Source organism: Gallus gallus, chromosome 1 (assembly GCF_016699485.2).
Source record: "Gallus gallus isolate bGalGal1 chromosome 1, bGalGal1.mat.broiler.GRCg7b, whole genome shotgun sequence".
NCBI lineage: Eukaryota > Metazoa > Chordata > Aves > Galliformes > Phasianidae > Gallus > Gallus gallus.
The window spans coordinates 48532027-48552558 of NC_052532.1; the positions used below are offsets into that span (position 1 = coordinate 48532027).

General features: G+C 43.4%; 1 protein-coding gene across 2 annotated transcripts in view; it reads right to left on the minus strand.

Moving 5' to 3' along the window:
- Window positions 1-20532, minus strand: part of GRIN2B (glutamate ionotropic receptor NMDA type subunit 2B) — a 214578-nt gene that overhangs the window by 34692 nt on the left and 159354 nt on the right. For both annotated transcript variants that reach the window (XM_040668418.2, XM_046914933.1), the window contains exons 6-10: window positions 8145-8353; window positions 7668-7839; window positions 6847-7000; window positions 5172-5297; window positions 1965-2194 (exon numbers count right to left, since the gene is read on the minus strand). In XM_040668418.2, the coding sequence (XP_040524352.1) occupies window positions 1965-2194; window positions 5172-5297; window positions 6847-7000; window positions 7668-7839; window positions 8145-8353 (891 nt within the window). The remainder of the gene's footprint in view (window positions 1-1964; window positions 2195-5171; window positions 5298-6846; window positions 7001-7667; window positions 7840-8144; window positions 8354-20532) is intronic.

Consider the following 20532-nt stretch of genomic DNA (forward strand, 5'->3'; position numbering starts at 1 on the left):
CCTGAAGCAGGGCTTGGGTACTTGGGTGGCTGGTCTCAAATTGTGAAGGGCGTCTGCACACACAGAGTGGAAGTCCATGAGCCCAGCAGATTAGTCTCCTGCTCACCCTTTTGGATGGAGTTTTTCCCACTTGTCTATTCTCAAGAGACAGCAGCTGGCCTTTATTTTTAACAGCCAATTTTCATCTGGTTCCAGATGCTCTGGTAGATCATAATTTTACCCATATATTGCACTTGCACTAGCAGCTGTGTTTGAGACATATCACAGCACCTCAATATGTACTATGGCCTTTCTCTTCCCCAAGAAACACAGCACATGCTTTAGGATACCAAAAGCAAACACAGTTAAGTAAGCAAAGAAAAGCAGAAGAAAATGACCTTAATCCAATACACACAAGAAACCCTACAGTGATATCGACCGAAACAGGGCTAGAAACCTATATCCAAAGGCTCGATGAAGCTCCAGGAACTACCACTTCAATTGATATTTCACACACATATCTCTGCAGGCATGGAGAGTGTTTTGAAAAACACGAGAAAGAAAGCATAGCTATCTCTATGAGCCTAAGCATAGCTCTCTCTATGAACCTATGCACAGTCTGAAACAATAGATCAGAGGTATGAACTACCCCATTTAGCTCAGACAGTTGAAAACCTAATGGTGACAAACTAATGTTAACTCTGGTAGGGCTAGTTGGTTTTGAACAGTGCTTTTCAACCTGAGGGAGTCCACAGCTTCTCAGGAGCCTATGCTACAACCTCCACCTGACAGAAGAGCATCTTCCTCACCCCTTCCTTAACACAGAACACTGCAAACGTGGAGACGCTGTGGAACAAATTGAGGTTGGAATGAAAACAAATAACAGGAGCACCTCTGCATGGATTGTATTATTCTGTGTCATATTTCTTTCCAGGGAGAAAAAAGAAACATCTAGAGAGAAAAAAAAAAAAAGCCAACAAAAAAACCTCTTAGAAACGAATCCACCACAGAATTCTTAGCCTGATGCACAGGACACTGTATACACAGGGGGACTGACCACAGTTTATTTCTAGACTGTCACGGGGCAGTAAAGAGGCAGTAACTATAACCAGACCAGCAGCAGCAAATCAACACACACATCCCTCTTTTTGCTGTTATCCCCAATAGCAGTGTATGTGACCTGTTGCTATGTGGTTGCCTGACAATGACATGACCCCTTAAGAAGCCCCAGTGACTGAATAACAAATACAGCACGGGCAATCGAGCCTCACAGAACTCAATTCCTTATGAGTAACCTTGCAACAAAACAAAAATAAAGCAGTGCACACAGCTTCAGACCCTCATGAGCCAGACAGCACTAACCTGCATGCATGAGCAATCTCCTCAAAACCCTCAGTGCGCAAAGCCCAGCAAAAGCAAATGCTCTGTGAGTACAAAACACACTGCATGTAAACAAGGCAGTGAAACACAGTGGAACAGGGAACGATTTTTTGTGCTAAGCCTCCAAAGGCCTTGAAAAAATGACAGTCTAACTTAAAATGCAAGCAATAGTAAATCATCAAAGCCAAGCTGATTTACCCCCATAGGCAGAACTTGTCCCCAGAATAAACTAACAGATCATATTTGCTAGCACAATAGTCACAGTTCCCACACAGACAAATTAGTTCATCCTGCAAAAACAGGTTGCAGTCATTATACACATCACCTTCAAAGCAGCATTAATTCATTTCTTGCTGCCAATCAAGGTGTAGTTTGGGATCATGCAAGCAAGCACAGTTCAGTTTTGTTTCCATAATTCACTCCTGAAGTGCTTAAAATGTGTAAAATTTGAACTGAATACCAGTGAAGAACAGTTGTGCTATTTAAACCAGGGACTACAGCAATGTTGCAACTGAAAAAATCTGAGTGTTTTAGCAGTAAGAGTAGAGGAGAAAGAGCAACACAACCTCTTCTGTGAAGAAGGCTGCTCTGAGGGGATCCATTACCTTTTTGTCGCTCAAGCCAGACACCTGGTCCACATATTCCTCTTGGATCATGAAGGCAGCCAGATTGGCAGTGTAGCTGGCCAGGAAGATGACAGCAAAGAAGGCCCACACTGACACCATGATCTTGCTAGTGGTACCTTTGGGATTCTGCACTGGCACAGAGTTGTTGAACACCAGCCCCCACAGCAACCAGATAGCTTTGCCAATGGTGAAAGAGGGACCTCCTGGCTCTAGAGTGATTGAGAAACAAGATTCCACAGTGAGCATCTCAAAGCAAGTAGTCTGTATTTCTCTTTACATACATGGCTTCAGAGTTAAGGGTAGTATCTATTCCCATGAGATGAATGTTCATAGCTATGCTCCCATGTTCATGACATTTTACCTAAGCAAAGCATGACCCTGAAAGGTGATTTTCTAAAATGTCCTCAGGCTTCTGTATTCATTCTGTCCCAAAGATTTCCAATGAAGCTTTATATAAGGGCTTTTTTGTACCTGATTAGTACACTAATAGATACAGATGTAGAACACTCCATTTCAGTTCAAGTGTAGTCACCAGAAATAGTTTTCTCAGAAGAACTCTATCCTCATTTCTAGCTCTTTAACAGTGGTTTAGTTCCTGAACTCCTACCATACATCTGTGCAAAATATGGCCTTCACTGTACTTGTACAGGTGCAAGAAAGAGCATCATCTGAAATAAGAAGGGTCTAGAAATACATCTGCAAGAGTGCTTTGCTACTGAGTCTGTTGATGTTACATGAGCCAGAGAAGGACCCAGCTCCGTCTCTATGTACTGCATCTAAGCTACATAACATCTGGCATATACTTCTGTCTCTCTCAGGAAGATCAGCACTTCAAGAACAAATCCAATGTTTACAAAGCTGATATTTTCCCCTTATTCACTTTTCAGAGTAAAAGCTCACACATAGCCCAAAAGCCAAGCATGCTCATGAAACACCATGCTTGAAACCTTGTGAAATCCCGTCTGGCTCTCAGTAGTCCCACATCCCTGGCATATGCAGGTTCCATTAGTAGGAACCAAAACATATGCTCAAATTGAGGACAAGAGGAACTGTCACTGAGACTGCAGCTGGAATTACTCAAAGGATCCCGCTTCAGGCACTGAGAAGATTCTCCTGGGAGAAAATTCTCTGGCACAATTCAAGTAGTGCCTGTCACTTTTCTGACGGTGCTACCCTGGCTCTGCAACCCTTTGGTTTAGCATCCCATGCTTCATGTCCTCCCTTGGGAAGGTGGGAGTCTGGTGCTGCTGCCTGTGATGAAGGTTGGCTCCAACAGAGAAACAGAAGGGAAGGAAGTCAACTGACTCCTCTCCAAAGCACTGAGCATCTCCAAAGCATGGATCATCTGAAGCCACTAACTGTGCATGCTCTTAATGCAGCTGAAAAGTGCATTCGGCTCATTGTGTAATCTGGGAATTGCACATTAAGTTCTAAGTAGAATCATCCTCTGGCAAAACTGGAGCCTCTAGATGCAAGGAGACAAAGTTGGTGTAAGAAAGTGGTTTGACACGCCTTGCATTTTACATGCTGGAGTGGTAACTTTAAATTCCTCTTTACCAAATGAGTGAGACATCTGAGTCATTTGTCTCTATAAGGCACAGTTCTCAAGGTATAGGTATGAACTTGTCCTAAGATATGAGTGCAAGCCCTGTAAAACATCAGAGGGAGCTGTAAGGTATAAGGAAATCTTGAGAAGTTCTTTTCTATAGTCTCTGTCTCTCCACAAGTCACTCCATTTGCTTTCAGCTGTAAATCAAGACAGCAATGGGAGTTGCTAATCCATACCAGGGACGAGATTTCCAACTTTGAGTGACCCAAGAACAACAAACCAGCGTAGCTGGGGGCTAGACCAGGACATGCTCATCTAACTTGGAGAGAATATCTTAGGTGTCATTAAAGAGAAAATCCTGTTTTAGGGGCAGATTAATACTATTGTAGACTACTTGCAGCAAAAATAACATTACCAACAGCATTCATTACCAAAGAGGCATTGAAGCCTCCGCAGCTGCTTTCTACATCTTTGCGTTATGTATGTCAGGGATAATATCTTCCTGATGGTGCAGTACCATTCATGATTACTCAGAAATGTTGATACTACAGCTGCAGTTCACCTAACTTAATAACTGCACAACTGCACACCTGTATTAAGATCTGCTTCCCGTTCCACATCTGTGAAGGCAGCTCACAGTTCCATCTTAAGAGAGAAAAGTTCTTTGCTTCCCCATATGTGTGATTCTGCCTGCATTCCTATAAACACTTATTTTTTCCCAACCTGATCTAGTGGAAGGTGCCTTTGCCCATGGCAAGGGTTTGGAACTGGATGATCTTTAACGTCCCTTAAAATCACTCAAAATACTAAATTGGGAGCAAATGAATGCATTTGCTAATAACTCCCAATCCTACCACTCTCAACTGACCAATAAGTCCCAGAAAAATTTGAAGCGCCGATTTGTTAGAGCATGAAATTAGTAGGTGACAATGGGCTCAACTTGCTAATTGTCTTCATACCAATAAAGGAAAACATTCTGCCTCTCAAGTTGTCTGTTCATCCTCTCTTTAACTCATCGGGCTATCTTCTGAAGATCAGAACCATAGAGTTAAGTCACTCATTCCTATCTTTCCTACTGCCTTTACAATATAATTCCTCGCCCAATCCCAGAAAAATGAGCTTCTCACTTTCACAGTTGGCTTTGGCAAACCAGACAGCCAATCTGGAGGCAGTGATGCCCAGCTGACAGATGTGGGCTCTGGAGTATGGCACTACACTGGGAGGCCAGCAGCACTGCTTGCTCTCCTAGGAGATGTAGCACTGAAGGGCAGATTGAAAATGGAGAGCCCTCTGATTGCCTCAGAGAGAGCAGCACTGCGGGCACTGCCAGCACCAGCTACCAGGATCCTTATACCCTTCATAAGAAATGAATTGGAGCTAGTGCTTGCTTTAGAGATGAAAGCATCACAGCTCAGTCTCCTGAGCCAAGCAAATTATCCATTATCCACATCTGTTTGCTACAGAAATGTTTTCCGCCTCCTTCCCTGCCCTCTTTCAGCACACCTCTTAGAGTGGTTGCATAGAGTGGTTGCTTGGAGTGCTAGATCTGTATCACATTTAAGGGAAGGAAATGCCGCTAATGAAGGACCCAGGATTGGAAACAAGAGAGGATTGTGGCAAGGAGTGACTCCCCTTACCTCTGCCATCAGCAAGGCACCGATTATAGCCCACAGGGCTGAAGTACTCAAAGACAAAGACGGCCACTGCAGAGATGATAAGCAGCATCACAAACATCATCACCCAGACGTCAGCACTGAATGGCTCTGGAGAGGAAAAGAAACCCATGATGAGAGGCTTGATACACAGCAGCCACCTTGCCCCTCCCTTTCTTTGCCTTCTGGAGCACCCCAATGACAGTGTGTGGCAAAATGGGCTTGGAAGAAACAGAAGTTACGGTAAAGCCTTGAACCCTAATCTGAAAAACATCTGAATTGGTAGAAGCATAGTTTCTTTTTCTGTAATGACTACATTGATTCTTACAGCCACATTTGTGACACACGGCTCCATTTGGAACCACACACAGTCACTGTGACATGCATTGATAAAATAAAATGCATTGATAAAAGACTGTTCCCAGGAAGTCCTCCAGCACCATCTGGAGAGAGTGGGGAAAATGAAACAGAACTGGCAGAGTTTCAGACAAGCATCCAACTTCCAAGATGCTACTGAGCCAGAGAGCATCTCCAAATTTCTGAGGTTCAGCCCTACTGATAGTAGTTTTTCAGCTATTCAGTTCTTGCAGCAATTGGAACACTGGCTCATTCTAGAATAGTTAAGTGTTTCCATTCTGCAACTGTTTGATCTTTGCCAGTTTTCTCCACCTCCAAGCCTGAAGAGATAAAGATGGGTCTGTACCAGATTAAGGAAACCTAGAACTCTGGCCCACGCTACAGTCAATTTTGCAACCTCCATTTAATTGCAATTAAAAAATGTTGAGTTTATTTTATTGTTGTTTTTACACACCCCAGGTAATACTGGTGGAATATTGGAAGCCAATTTTCCTTGGCTAAAGGCAAAAACTGCTGAAGAGTGAGTAGTAATGAAACAACTTCTTCAAGAAGCTTGGGGGAAAAAAAATTACCCATATAAAATTACTTCTGTTTCTAACTGTTCTCAGGTTCCTGGCAGAGAGCAGTCAGTAATTATGTAACTCATACAGCGTGTTTGCTGCATCATAAAGCATTTTGTAAAGCCAAACAGTAGATACTAGGAAGACACAGGGAAATGTAGTAATACTTCTGCATTCTCCAACTACCCTCGTGCACTGAAGAACAACAGAAACCGTTCTATTGGGATGTGGTGTCAGCAAAGAACTGATGGCTCGACCCTTTAAGTGCTGCTAGATCTCTTACTTCCTCCAGTGTCTCTGGCAAGTGAGGATCGAGTTAAAATCTTTATAAATAATGTCTCTGAAAATACAGCAATTCATTGCTAATTGTCATTGCTAAGAAGTATACACTGGCTTACCAGCTATAATGTTTGAATCATTTTTTTTTCTGGCTTACACTCCTCGAACATGCTATTAGTTGAGTCACTGGGAAACCACATGCTGTAGGGTAGATGGCAACCCTGAGGAGCCCATTCTTTGCTAGGATTACTGAGAAATGCCTTGGAACTTCTAGGCAGTGCCTATTTGCATTTGCCTGGATTTTGCTTGCTTGGGATTTAGAACTAAAACATCACAGTTTATTTTTACATACCTGTCCCACTAGTACTCCTAAAAAGGAACTTTCAGGCTAAGAATCACAAGTAACCTTCACCTATTTTTTTATGAACACTGGGCTAAATTTTAATTTTAAATTAAAATGATACCTAAGAAGGCAGAAGGTGAGACAGTTCCATTGCTACGTGACACCATGACGCTGATTCCCGTCTCAATGAAGGGCACAGAGAAATCCACCACTTCTGATCGTTCCTCATTAATTGTGAGGGATCCCACAGCCATATAGGCCCGTTTGGTGACAACCTAGAGAAAAGAAGATTTCACACATACAGTCCCAGGGCTAGCCCCACTCAAGCATCATGAGCGTGTCCCTTCTCACCATTCTGCCTCTCCATGCAGTTCTTTCACTCCTGTAATCCCATTCCCTATATTGTTTCTATCATTTCTCCTTTCTAATCTTTCATCAGGACACCTTCTTCTTTCAGGGAATCTGTAGACATTTATCTTCCCCTCAAAGCTGCTATGTGTATAAAAAATAAATCCGCAGAGGTCTTAGGATAAACACATCATCCACTGAGAAGATGTCTTATCTCATTTTTCTGTCCTTGCTTTCTCCTCCTTCTAACACTGCAAAGTCTTATTTCATTCTTTATACATCTTATATATGATTGAAGCTTAATCTAGGCTGCAGCCTCTTTGGTGCATGGATATCACATTCTTTCTTTGACTATAAAGGCCAAATTTGTGACACTACAAGGAATAATAATTAATCTTTAAGCAGGAAAGGTGGTCATGGTCAGGGAGTCAGAGCAGTTTAATTCACACAGTGCCCAGAAAGGAGTCAATCATTTCTATAGAGTCACTTCTGTCCCTTCCCTGAAGAGGGACAGAATAATGACTGGAGATCAGACCTGACCTACAGCACCCAGCCCAGGAATGAAGACCGCCACGCCCTCCTTTTGCTGCTGACCTCTCCAATCATTCCATTCCACGTCCCATTGATCTTCTTCCCATGCTTGCCATTAGTCACCAAGTAGAGGTCATAGGTGAACTTGACAGACTTTGAGATTTTCTTGAGGATGTCGATGCAGAACCCCTTACAACACTTCTTCATATAATCCGGCTCCTCATCAGTTTTGTTCCTGAACCATCACAACAAAAAATAAGTTTAAAAAAACATGAAATTCCCTTAATTCCTCTCTATGATCAGTATGAGCTTCCCCTCCCGCAACACAATTTGGAGAATTTCACTCGTGACTTCTGCGCAGGAGAGTGAAGGGCTACACTACAATGACTTTCCTAGTGGGGCCAGTCATGAACAGGCACAGGCCAGGCTGGGCAAACTGAGGTGACTTTTCTAGAAAGGATTATCAGGATGTGCGAGTATTGGTCCAGTACCCTGCTTCTTGCTGAGAAAACAGGAGGAGACAAATTGAGGTGTACGTACTCAGTCACAATGCGTTTTTGGCAAGGGACTGTGTTCCTCATGCAGGTGCCACTTAGGGGGTCCACATTCTCCACAATGACAAATGGTGCCTCTTCCAGGGTCACTATACTCAGGTGATCATCCTCGCGCTCCTCAGAGTCAGGATAAAGCTCAAAGCGGGGCCACACGTAGTACTTCATCTGCAACTTCTTTTCCTTCCATTTCCCCACCTGTGGAGACATATAAAACACCAGATTGACTTCTAGCTGCTCCACCTCTCTGCATTAAGCACATTCCCCAGGCCCAGGCAGGAGAACCACTCTGGAGTGCCCAAGCCTGTATGGGACAGAGATGTTTTGGGGAAGAAGGCTCTGAGGAAATGAGTTCAAACCAAGAGAGAGAAGAGATTAAGGAATATGTCTGTGGGTGTCTCATCTGTATGATGGTTTCACCCTCTGGGGTGTGAACAGAAGACCAGAGGGGTACCATCAATATGGCCAAGCAAGCATGATGTCTTTCAGCTCAGTTGCTTGTCTCAGCCAAGCAACAACCACATAGCTTGTTGTCTCCTGTAGTTCAGCCTGCTAACCACAATACAAATGATTATTTTCCTGTTAAAGGAGACAAGAAATTCATACAGAACAAAAGTGAAAGAAAATGTAATTTTGAAACAGAGAAACTGAAAAACCTCACTTGAAAAAGTCAAAACAAATCTTATTTTCTTTTTCAAAATTTTGTTTTCATTTGTTTTCAGTGACATTAATCACATTAATTCACCTTAACCAAAGTTAGCTTTAACCAGAAATAACTCCTTCTGGAAATAGGTTGCCCACTCTTAGTCAGGACTGAGTTATTCCAAGTGACAGAGGAGAGGCGACCGAAGAGGGGGATGTTCTGCAGTTTTAGGAGCGTCTTCACAGGAGATGAACATATACAGAGATGCATGTTTAACAGTACTCCACCTATTCCTTGCTAAAGGCTCACTAATATACCTACTCTTGTCCTTTCACAATGACATGTTTACATATCCTAGCTGGAAACAAGGAGCTGTTCTGTTTCTGACACAGAAACTCAAGCAGCGTCTAAGATTTTTTTATTCTCACAATTTTTCCGTAAAGATATATTGCAATTTTACATCTTTTCATTCTCCAGTTCTTAAGTAGAGATCACAGTTTCAGAGAGCAGAAAAGGAGGGGTGGGGACTCCTTCGTTTTATACCTACTGCCACAAATAAGAGTTGTTTTGAAGCTAATCCATTCCCTTAAGAGAAGATACGTGTAGCACGCCCACTGCCAATGGTAGACTGCTTCTTGCAAAAATTCCAGGAAAAGAAAACACCTGAACATCAACTACACTTTGAACTATCAAAGTTTTGCCTTTGTTCTCATTTCCCCCCATCACAGTTGACACTAATTAGCACCTTGGCTCGCAGCTCGAGCTGAGTGGGCAAGAAACTAACTGGGCTTGAGGAGGAACTTTCCTGCTCCATCCTCAAAGGAAGCCCTTCCAGGCCATGAGGGGGGAGAGGCTGTGTGTGTATGTGTGTGCATGTGGGAAGCTTGTGTGACTTGCTTTTAGCGGTGTACCTGCTTGGTGGGTAAACAGAAAAGCTTCATTCCACCACAATCCAACACTACCTCCCACCACCCCCAAATTTCAGTCATTTATTTATTTAAACGACAAGAAGGGGGGGAGAAGCACTTATTAGAGGCTCATTAGGTGTCAGCGGTTATTTTGTGAAACTCAAAGCCCAGCTGGGGTTTGGCATTTCAGAGCAGCCAGAATTCACATAAAACACTTGTCACCTTCAAAACAAACAAACAACCGCTTCATCTGGCCATGAAAGAAAAACCCACTCTGAGGGCTGGTGGAAGGAGAAGAAAGGCAGAAGAAATCACCCAGAGACAGCAGCCTCCCCATGCACCCTGCAGTGCAAACACAGCACCCCACGGATAGCAGGACTGTGGTTTCTAGAAGAAGCAGGTGAAGTGGCCAGGCATCAGGCTGCTGAGTGGGTAGGGAGATGTTGTTTTAATTTTTAAATATCTTTTGATCAACAAGTGGAAGTCGGCAGAGGGAGAGCCCAGGGAACTGGTGGCCCTCTTTTACCCGCAAATGAGAGATTATGTTGGCCAGAAAAGCAGACAGTCTCTATGTAAGTCTGCATGTGGAAAGTGAATGTCTGAGGAGGCAGAGAGTATATACCCATACGCTCACCCACAGTCTGCTCAGCCTTGGACTTCCCATTCATTGAACAAGAAGGTCAATTTATCATCAGCTGAGCCAGAGATTTCTGCAGCACAACTTTGGCCTTCAAGTAATTGATCTCAAATCTCTAAAACCAGTTCAGTGAAGCCACCACACAAGTAGAATAACTACACACACAGGGCTCAGGGGGAAGCGGCGATTAAGATGCTGCACAGAACAGCACAGACTTCAGCTCAATAACATTAACTTATCATAGAAATAAGTGGTTGATGAAAGAGACATCCTGCAGTATCTCAGCAGCACTTAGATATCACAGTAATAGGCATGATATAAACTCCTAAGTGATAAATTAGATTAGATAGGCAAACCCAACTCGTAATTACCCAGAAGTTCTCTGGGACAGAAAGAGGACTTCATAAGGCTGCATGCTAGGCACATTTCACAGCACTGTACTACATGGGTCAACGTTATGAAATTAGGATGATAGCAACAGTCATGGCCTCCTGTGCACTGGAGTACCTAACTTGCAAATACAGTTGTATGTGCCCCTTCATTATTAGCCCAGTGAAGTCCTCGTAAATTGTCCGAAAAGGAGGAAAAAACGGGATGTAAGAAGTGCTCTGGCCTATTTAAATTGACTATGGACTGTCTCAAGTGTATATGCAAATACTGCGCCTCATTGCTAACCTGGACAATCAAGCACAACATATAATTATTTATACACCTGGAGACATGTAGTTGGTATGAATCAGTGATACAAGAAAGTCAGAAAAGATTTGTGAACTGAGGAAGGGCAGACTTCTTCACATGCTCACACATGTAAGGATCAAACGTACACCTGTAGTTAAAGACAGTCTTTAAGCCACATCTGGACAATGACAGTAAAGATACTAAGAAGCACCTCATGCACAGGACAGAGACAATGCAAGAGAAAGAAAATAAAAACGTGCACTGTATGCTAGATAATCTGCCATGAGAGAAAAGGAGCAATTCACTCAGGAGGTTAGCCTCAAAAGAATTAAACGTCACAGATTTGTCCAGATAATGATGCCTGCTCTTAAAGAATATAACCTGCCACGCTGTGCAGAGCAGAATAAGGCACTTCTGAACTCTCAAGATATTTGGTATTAACAGCTTGTAAACTGTTATTACTTAGGTTTTGCTCAGTGCTTGCCTCAGCAAAAAGAGGGAAAATAAACCATCCCAGGCATCCTACATATTTGTCAACCTGCAGTTTCAAGACTCACTGGGTGTTCTCTGATCAGAGTCCAGTCATCCAAACTCCCACCAGGATTACTGCAGGGTCACAGAATCAGCAAAAATAAGGATGCCAGAGACCATTAAAAGCCCCTTGTAAATATTGTCCAAAACCTAAGTATTATCCTATATACCGGGGGAGGGCTCCTAATGCCAAATTTTCACCTTAATTTCCCATTCTCTGTCTATACCATATCAGATCTTATCAAGAAAGGGAGGTTACTTAGACTGGGGCTTAATCGGGAGGCACTGAGGGAGGGAGAAGCCAACTTTCACCTTAAAATACAGGATCCTACTTCAGATTAACAAGCTGTTGGGAGAAGAAGTCCAACACATTTACAAAACAAGAAAGTAGAACAAAAAGTCAATCACGATGCTATCGGTTTGCCTACATGTATAAGCTATAACAGGCAGACAAAAGGTACAATTGCCTATAATAAGTCAGAGCCTTCCAAAAGCCTTCCAGCAGGCTGGCAAATTGCCTTAACCGCGGTATAATGCAGCCAGAACAAAAGTGTTCTGCAGTATGTTAATGTGTATCTTTAATGAAAGGTGTTGTAGCGTATTAGCTCCCCGAAACTAATTCTTAACAGAGCTTTGCTCCCCTCCCAAGAGAAGCTAAGACTTGTAACAGTCATTTGTGACAGATGTTTGCCCAACCTGTCCTTTCACTGGCAGAGAGACTGTGGTCTCTGTGGGCAGTCTAACTATCCTTGCCGTTAAAAAAAGCGTGTTTTTTTTTCCCCCAATGTCTAACCTTAATCTTCTTGCTGCAGTTTATACCAGGAGAGTGGATTTCCTTATTCTTCTCCTTGTGCCCCTTTCAGTGTTATCGGGTCAGTAAGATATTTATAAGACAAGGGCTGGTAGTCTCGTTCAGTGGATACCTTAAGTGCTGCATTAGCTAAAGCAACTGCGTGTTCAAGTGACCAGCACTCAGTCTAACCATTTACAAAGCCCTCCCTCAGATTTATAGTGCAGACAAGTAAGAGCTTCTCCCATTAACCTCTAAGACTGTCTGTTGCAGCCATAGCAGAAACCAGCCTCTCTGTTCCTCATAGTATGCCAGTGAAGGACCACAAAAGCATTTGGAGAAATTTCCAACTAATGTCAACAGATGGGAGAAACAAAACCACACCAAAAAGTGGCCCTTCAAGGACTAAACTGGAGAGAAAGATTCAGGGTTTAAAGAAATGAAGGGTTCAGACACAATTCTTGTGCGAGTTACTCAGACGCACTGTGTTTGATTTGGGGCTTAGGGTTCTATTTTGAAGAGATGCCAGGAGAACGATGTCTGGGTAAAGTCTTTTGATAGTTTTTGTTTCATTCAGGCTCCCATTTGCACCATGCCTTGTACTACTCTATTAAAATCTTCTCTAGCTTCCTGACACTCCTGGTATAGAAGAGATGCGGGAAAAGGAACAAAAGGTATTTGGTTTCATTTAAAGAACAAAAGACCATTCCAAACTCACTTAGGACTCAAATGCTTTCTGCTTTTCCCAAAACGTTTTTCCTCTTTTTTATTACGTTCTGTTTTCCAGGAGCTGAGGGGCTTTTTCATTCCAGTGGGGAACATAAAGGCAACAGCACAGGGCAGGAATTGGAAGGCACCAATTCCCTATTTTGCAAAGGACCTCTGGGACCTGATCTGCAAAGATATCCTTGTGCCTCTGCTCCACGTTGTGTAAAATGGAGATAATTGTATGTTCTCACTTCTGGGGTGCATGGAGTGAATCAATACAGAAATAGTCATGAGGTTCAGAAACACCGTGGAAACAGGGAGATACACAAACATAGCGAGATGTGGGAACTCTTACAGTGAGTATGAAAAGCTTCCTGCTTTTTATCCTTTTGCCAATTAAATGGAAAGAGCTTACGTAACTTTTACATATGATTTTAATACACGAAAAAGGGAAAATCAAATATAGAAAATGTAAAGGTAGAATATCTGGCAGAAAACAGTAATATTATTGGCAATACAGCTGATGCAAAAGCGTACCTTACCCCTCTAGGAAGGTGGGAGAGTCTAGGGAGAAGTAAGAGCTTTGTCGGTACAATTCATGTAGTTTCTAAATGAGGACATACAGAAACCAGAACAACTAGGCACGACTGAAAAGGGCTACTGTAGGAATAACAGAAATACCACAGAAATAATAGTTATAACTGGGACACTGCCAGTGGAAGGTATGTCTTGCTCAGAGAACATACAAGTAATGGGAAACTTGAGGGGTTGGAACATCTGTGCGGCAGTAGACTGTAAATGAAATAAATCACGCATAAATAAAATAAACTCATTTGGGATTATAACAGTTTTCAGAAGGCCAGTTTAAGGTATTTCACGGGGGTTATAATAGCGCTGTGGTTTAACCCAGCAGGTGGCTGAGCACCACACAGTTGTTTGCTCACTCCCCGCTTCCCAGTGGGATGGGAGAGAGAATCACAGAAAACAAAGTAGAACCCATGGGTTGAGATAAAACTATTTACTAAGACAGAGAAAAGGAAAAAGGATAATAATTATGACTATATATATGTGTGTGTGCATATATATATATATACAAGTGTATAAATGTATATAACAAGTGAGGTACCCCCTACCACCAATGCCCAGCTAGCCCCCCGAGCAGCAGAAGAGAGACAGATGACCTCCCATCCCCTTCAAAACTTGTTCCACTTGATGTCATAGAACATGGAATATCCCTTTGGCCAGTTTAAGTCAGCTGTCCTAATTCTGTTCCTACCCAGCTCCTTGGACCCTTCACTGCAAATGTCCTGGGCTCCATACCATTCTGTTTAGCAGCAACTATAAACACTGGTGTGTTACCAACATTGTTTTTGTCCCAGAACCAAAACATAGCATCATAGCAGATGCTCTGAAGAAAACAATTCCGTCCCAACTGAAACTATGACATGTAGAGGTGTACTGTAGACACATACGCTGAGCTTTCAATACTGACAGAGATGTTCTTACCATTATTAAAGAGAAATTATATTAGAAACTAAGTCATTATAAAAGACTTAAGCGTCACTAGATAAGACAGGGAACAAATGCACATTTTAACAGCAGCACCTGGATGCCTCATTTTTCTAGATTTGATTGGTGATGCTTTTCTTCACCTCAAAATTACTCAACAGACAATAGGTTGTGCTGTTTTACACTTGGTTTGGGCAAGCAGCAAAGAACCTTATGGAAAAGCAAGTTATCAAAAATAACCTTGGCTTGATTAAGGGAACAGAGAGCCTACCTTAAAGGAGGAGATTAAAGGCTTATTTAACCTAGATAAATGAAAGCCAGGAGAGGATACGATTGCCCTGTTTAAAGAAAGGGGGGACAGATACTCAAGGGAGGAAGGAAAGTTGTTGTTTTGTTTTTTGCTTTTTTTTTAAGTAGAAAAACAGTGTTGGCACAAGAACAACTGGTTATGAGAAAATCTGCCATGAAAACAAGATGGCTTTTAACCACCAGAGGAAGGAGGTTCTAGAACATCCAGCCAGAAGAAGCAGTGAAAATAACTAAAATGGGCTTTGTGTAGGGCTATATGATGTTGCTGCCTAGAGCAGCAGAGAAGGGACCAGATGAGCCTTTCCAGTCCACTGGCCTTAAGTAAGCAAAAACAGGAGCAGTAATTCCTCTGTGAAAAGCCTTTTCTCTTTGCCTTTGCAGTCTGCAGATGTCAAAACGTAATCATTCTATCTCTGTCCTCCAGCTAACACAAAGGCTCATATTATTAATGTCTCCACCTCTTTAAGCTCATACTTTCCTCATTCAGCAGCAAAATCTTCTCCAGGGCCCTGAGAATAGAACATCCCTCTTAGCCTTCACCCAGGCTGGCTAAGCTGTGGTGACTCTCACACTTATACTGCTGACTTCACAGCTATTGCCAATTGCTGTGAAGCTACAGGTCTCTATCCTCGCATAGGCAGGTAGAGAAGAGATGCCATGGAGAGCAAAACATCTCCTGTTTACAGACACTTAGGGTGATTAATTAGCCACATCAACCAATGCAGACACGAAATGGTTGTGAATGCTCCGCAAGCAAAATCAACGCAAAAACAACACTCCTTCTGAACCTCAAGTTCACCTTCCACAGCCAGGTGGGGAAGGCTGCTTTTTCCAACGCACCTTCAGAAGCAGGAATTATTTCTAACGGACTTTCAGTTAAGCATGTAGACTACAACAGACGGTGGATTTTTCTTTCCTCTATCTTTATACAGCACCTAACATATAACAGAGAGAGGCTTAGTGCATAATGCAGGCAGGGTGAAGTATCAGCTCTGGCTTTACAACTCAGTTCTGCAATTCTGGGAATAAAAGTACTTTGCAGAAACACAGATCCCCAGCTCACTAAGGTCTGGCATTTACATAGCTTTTGCTATTTCTGCTGAAACATTTCTTTCTTGGTGCATTTATATGCTTTTTGCAATTGCTAAGGTCCCGTCCCCTGCCATGATTAGTATGAGAAGGTTAATGAGATACTTCGAGTGCTTCTGTCTTCTGCAAAGTCAATGAACTATGAGCTCCACTGGTGTCACAAAAAGGTCAGGACTGCATGAATGCCAAGATGTTTGCCTTGGTAAATCATTCCTCCAAACCAGAGGGTATCATGAGAGCACTACAGGCATATAAAGAGCCTGAAATTATAGCTTCCTCTAGGTGACGGTGTTGTTTCTGGTGGTAGCATTAACTTGGTAGCCCAGAAAGTGGTTCATCCAGACAAGGCTGATGCACACAGGAGCTGTATGGCTTTCAGAGATATGTATTCACTCAAGGTTCTCAGTACTCCATGATGTATGGGTGACTAAGACTTATAGAAGTGCATGCTGTAATCAGCACAGGCATAACGGGAGACACAGGGAGAGGTTAGAGGAAGCTGTTTGTGGTTGTGTGGCCTGTGATCTGAGTAGGCTGAAGGATGTATTTCAGCAAAGCAATAGCTTCTAGAGGGCAGAATCAGGCATTAGGATTTTGCAACAATTAGAGAAAAAAAAAATGTATACAAAAAGCACTACAGAGTGAATGTACCATCCAACACGACTCAACTCTAGTTAACGAGTAGTAACACCCCTGATTTAGGCTCTTCAGTAATGTTGCACCCTTTGGAGCCATCATGCCCTTCTGAAATGATTCTGGGTGAGGAGAGGGGAGTTTAATACAATGTCCTAAACACCAGCAACACCAGGCTATTCTGACTGTGATCTGGGGAAAGCCAGGGAGCTTACATTACTCCTATCCTTGCTCATCTAAGATAAAAGAACAGTTCACCTTGAGCATCTGTACTGCTCTCCTCTGCAGAATCATGAGCTGGGAGAAAATGTAGCCGGGATTTTGGTAAGACTGCATGTTTTGTGTGACATGGGGTTCAGGAGTGGCAAAGGTTTAAAAATAAGTGTATTTTTATGTGCATGTACAGGCATCTAAATGCCTTCTGAAAGCATTCTGAGGTCTACAGCAGGGCATCCGCATTGTGCAGGTGTGTGTCTGCATCCAGTACGTGTCCATGCATGTAATGCCCTATCTAATGATTTTTCCCCTTGGCTTTCCCTGATGAGTGCTGGGCTTGAGTTTGCATTTTGCTGAGCTTTCATTTCTTTCACTCAGGCTTTTTTCTTCCCCTGAAACATGTTACACTGAGGGAAGGATGGACTTGCCAATTCACGCCGCAGTCTGGGAGACGGTTTAAAGATATGGCTGATAAGCGGGTACTGTACAGTGGTGTGTGAACCCCTAATGTGTGTTCCTCTGTCCAGCAACACCTACTCCGTACAGAGCACAAACACCTTCTCTCAACACCTCTTCAGAACTGAGGCTGAGAGAATGCTTAAAAATGCAGATCCGAAGGAAAGCCGAAGACATCTCTTTGTGCTGAGGAAGGCTCTGCGTCCAAGCAGGCCCCCACTGGGGTAGGAAAAGTGGCAACACAAAGAAGGAGGTAGTGAGCTGCCTAAACCCTGCTGTTCTCTGAGCCGTGAAAGTAAGATAGAAGGCACTGCTTTGAAAAACATCTATGAAAATATCAGAGAGATCCCTGAACTTGCAGTGGGGGGGTGCCATGGCAGGTGCAGCATCACAGCATCCTGCACACATGAGCCACAGACCCTGCCCTCAATGCAGCAGCCCCACATGCAGAGCCACACAGGCAGGCACTGCTGCATGAACACCTCCAGCAGAGAGAAGCAACACATTCAACTCTTCTCTCACTGGGGACAAGAGAGGAACACACCTCACTCCACAGGAATTACTGCCTGCATTGGAATCAAGATTGCAGAGAAGGGCTGCATACCCCTCCCTGCTCCTTCCCAGGTTGGATATTAGGAGAAGTTTCTTCTCAGGAGTGGTGCTGCCATGGCACAGGCTGCCCAGGGAGGCAGGGAGGTGGTGGAGTCACCGTCCCTGGAGGTGTTCCAGAGCCATGTGGATGTGGCACTGAGGGACGTGGTCAGTGGGTATAGTGGGGATGGGCTTACGGACAGACTAGATGATCTTAATGATCTTTTCCAATCTTAATGATTCTTTAATTCTATGATTCCCTGTCCCATCACCACTCAGCACCTAACACCTGCCTGCCAGTGGTCCTGCACCCCATTACCATGCACAGTCCCTGCTGCAATGACACCAATAGATGAAGACTCCAAAAACGGGCCACGAGCTGCAGAACCCACTAATACAGACAAGCACTGGGCCTTGCTTGAAAACCATGGTGCTCTGCCCAAACAGTAGTCAAGACCTGGCAGCTCTACCTGCACCCTACAGACAAGACCTGATCCTTGGATAGAGTCCACCAGTGGGACAGCTGGTTCACCGCACACGTGTGCATTGCTGCCATGCTGCCTGGAGCCAGGAAGCATTGTGAGCAGCAGGGAGCTGCTCTGCCAAAAGATTTCACTCCTTTCCCATCCATACACAGGTGCAGACAAATACACACACAGGTACTCCCAGCAGCAATGATCCTAGGCTGATCTGGGCTCGGAGTCCAGAGCTGCCAAGGGCCCAGCTGAGGCCATCTGGGCTGTGCAAAAGGAGTATGATCAAACTTGAATATGGTTAGAGAGAAAGGTAACCTTGAAATCAGCATCTTGGGAAAGAGAGAAGAAGCTATCTGATTTGTCAGTGCTAGCTAGCAAAGAAGGGTTAAGACAAGGACTGCTCCTGGGAGCATGGCCGTAGGGAGATAAAATTCTGCCATTCTCTATTTTTCAAAGACTCATCTGTCATTTTGTCCCTAAACATGTCAAGAACAAAGCAGATATTGTGCAATTCCCTTTCTGCAGCCTCAAAGTAGAGGAACAGGCACACAGTAGCAGTCTTGGAAACATGAGACGAAGCTGAGGCTCTCAGCAGGTTGCTGAAGGTCTTTTGAGGCACATATTAGTCCACATATGAAATGACTTCTCATAGTCTGGAATTAGCTGGATGACTTCAAATGCATATTTAAATGTGTGTGTACTGTATAGTTACCTCTATTATAGGGAGAGTTAGTAGAAGGCCTGTAATTAGCTTCTCTGACACTTTCCATTACAAGAGTCTTTAGGCTGGTTCTCTGAGAAAAGCCAACATCTCCAGGTTTTGCAACAGGCATTTGAAAGTCAAGGGGGAGGCTACCCTGAGGCTAAGGACATGATTTTTACTTTGGCCCATCAAATTTCATTCAGTCTTAATTGCATTATAAACTGTTAAGTAATCATCATTTCTGTCACTTTCTTGCAGAAATCCTAGGAGACAGTCCAAATGGCATCTGAGCATAAATGTTTCAAGAGCTAAGCCATCAACCCAGTAAACCAGCGGGGACGCCCCTACCAGTAGGACAGTCATAACAAGGAACGCCCTTGCTTTAGCAGGGCAAGGGAAAGAAAGAAAGCCATATTAGTAGACAAGCCATTTAGGTTCTCCTCTACCTTTTAAATGCACCTTACTGTGAAACGGTCACTTGCACTTTGTCATTTAGGAGGCAGAAAAAAGGCAAACCACATAATGACTGTCTGTGGAATACAAACAGGTTAGTTACTTGGTTGAAGAGTCAGACTCAATACTGAAGGCTCGGTGTATATGAGAACGAACAGTATGTTTCTACATAAAAGATTTTGAGGTTTCCCCTTGGGAAAAAAAAAATTAAAAAATTAAGAAATGAAAAGAAGAAAAAAAAAACCCATAAAGCAAAGTGCATGGAAGGGAACTTACTTATATTGAATTATTAGGAAATAGGAGGTTTATGATTTCCTCTTCAACCTTTCTTTCTTCCCACTTGTGTGTGGACATTTTGATTTAAGTTATAATTAATGAGTGCATACAACTTTCTCCATGGGGTTCCTGCCTCAATCCTTGAATTGGAAAGACACTTGAAGCAGAAGAATTAAAGCGGCCCAGGAAACAAGACTGGCAGCTCCCAGCTTGGCTTCACAAACTAGAAATGAAATCACTGTTCATTTATTTTGCTGTACGTAATTGCTTATAAAGCTCTATGAATGTGCTCGAGCCCTTACAAAACCAATAAACGGGCCAATAAAGTATCAGTGAAGAAGGAGAAAAAGCTGCCCATGAGGTACTGAATCACCAGGCACTGGCAGAGGAGAGAGAAATAAAGAAACAGCAATGGACAGCAAACCAATGAACCAATGCAGAGATTATTCCGTCCCACTTTATTATGGGAGCAGCATCCCTGACCTTGCCAAGGGGTTTGAAGGGGCACACAAAACAGAAGCCAAACTGGAAGGGAGCACAGAGGGACATGGAAGAGGGTGAAGCTGGCAGGTGTCTCATGGCCACAGTGCCCAGAAGAGGAAAGAAAGGCACCAAGGCTGCAGACTATGCTGGAAGGTCTCTTGCTTTGCAGCTATAGTTTTGTAACTGGCTAAGGGAGTGGGAGACCTGATCTGCATGTGAGGTATGGACAGAACCAGGCTGGCCTGGTCTGTGTGACCCTGGAGCGGAAGCATCGGGGAGGAGGTTCAT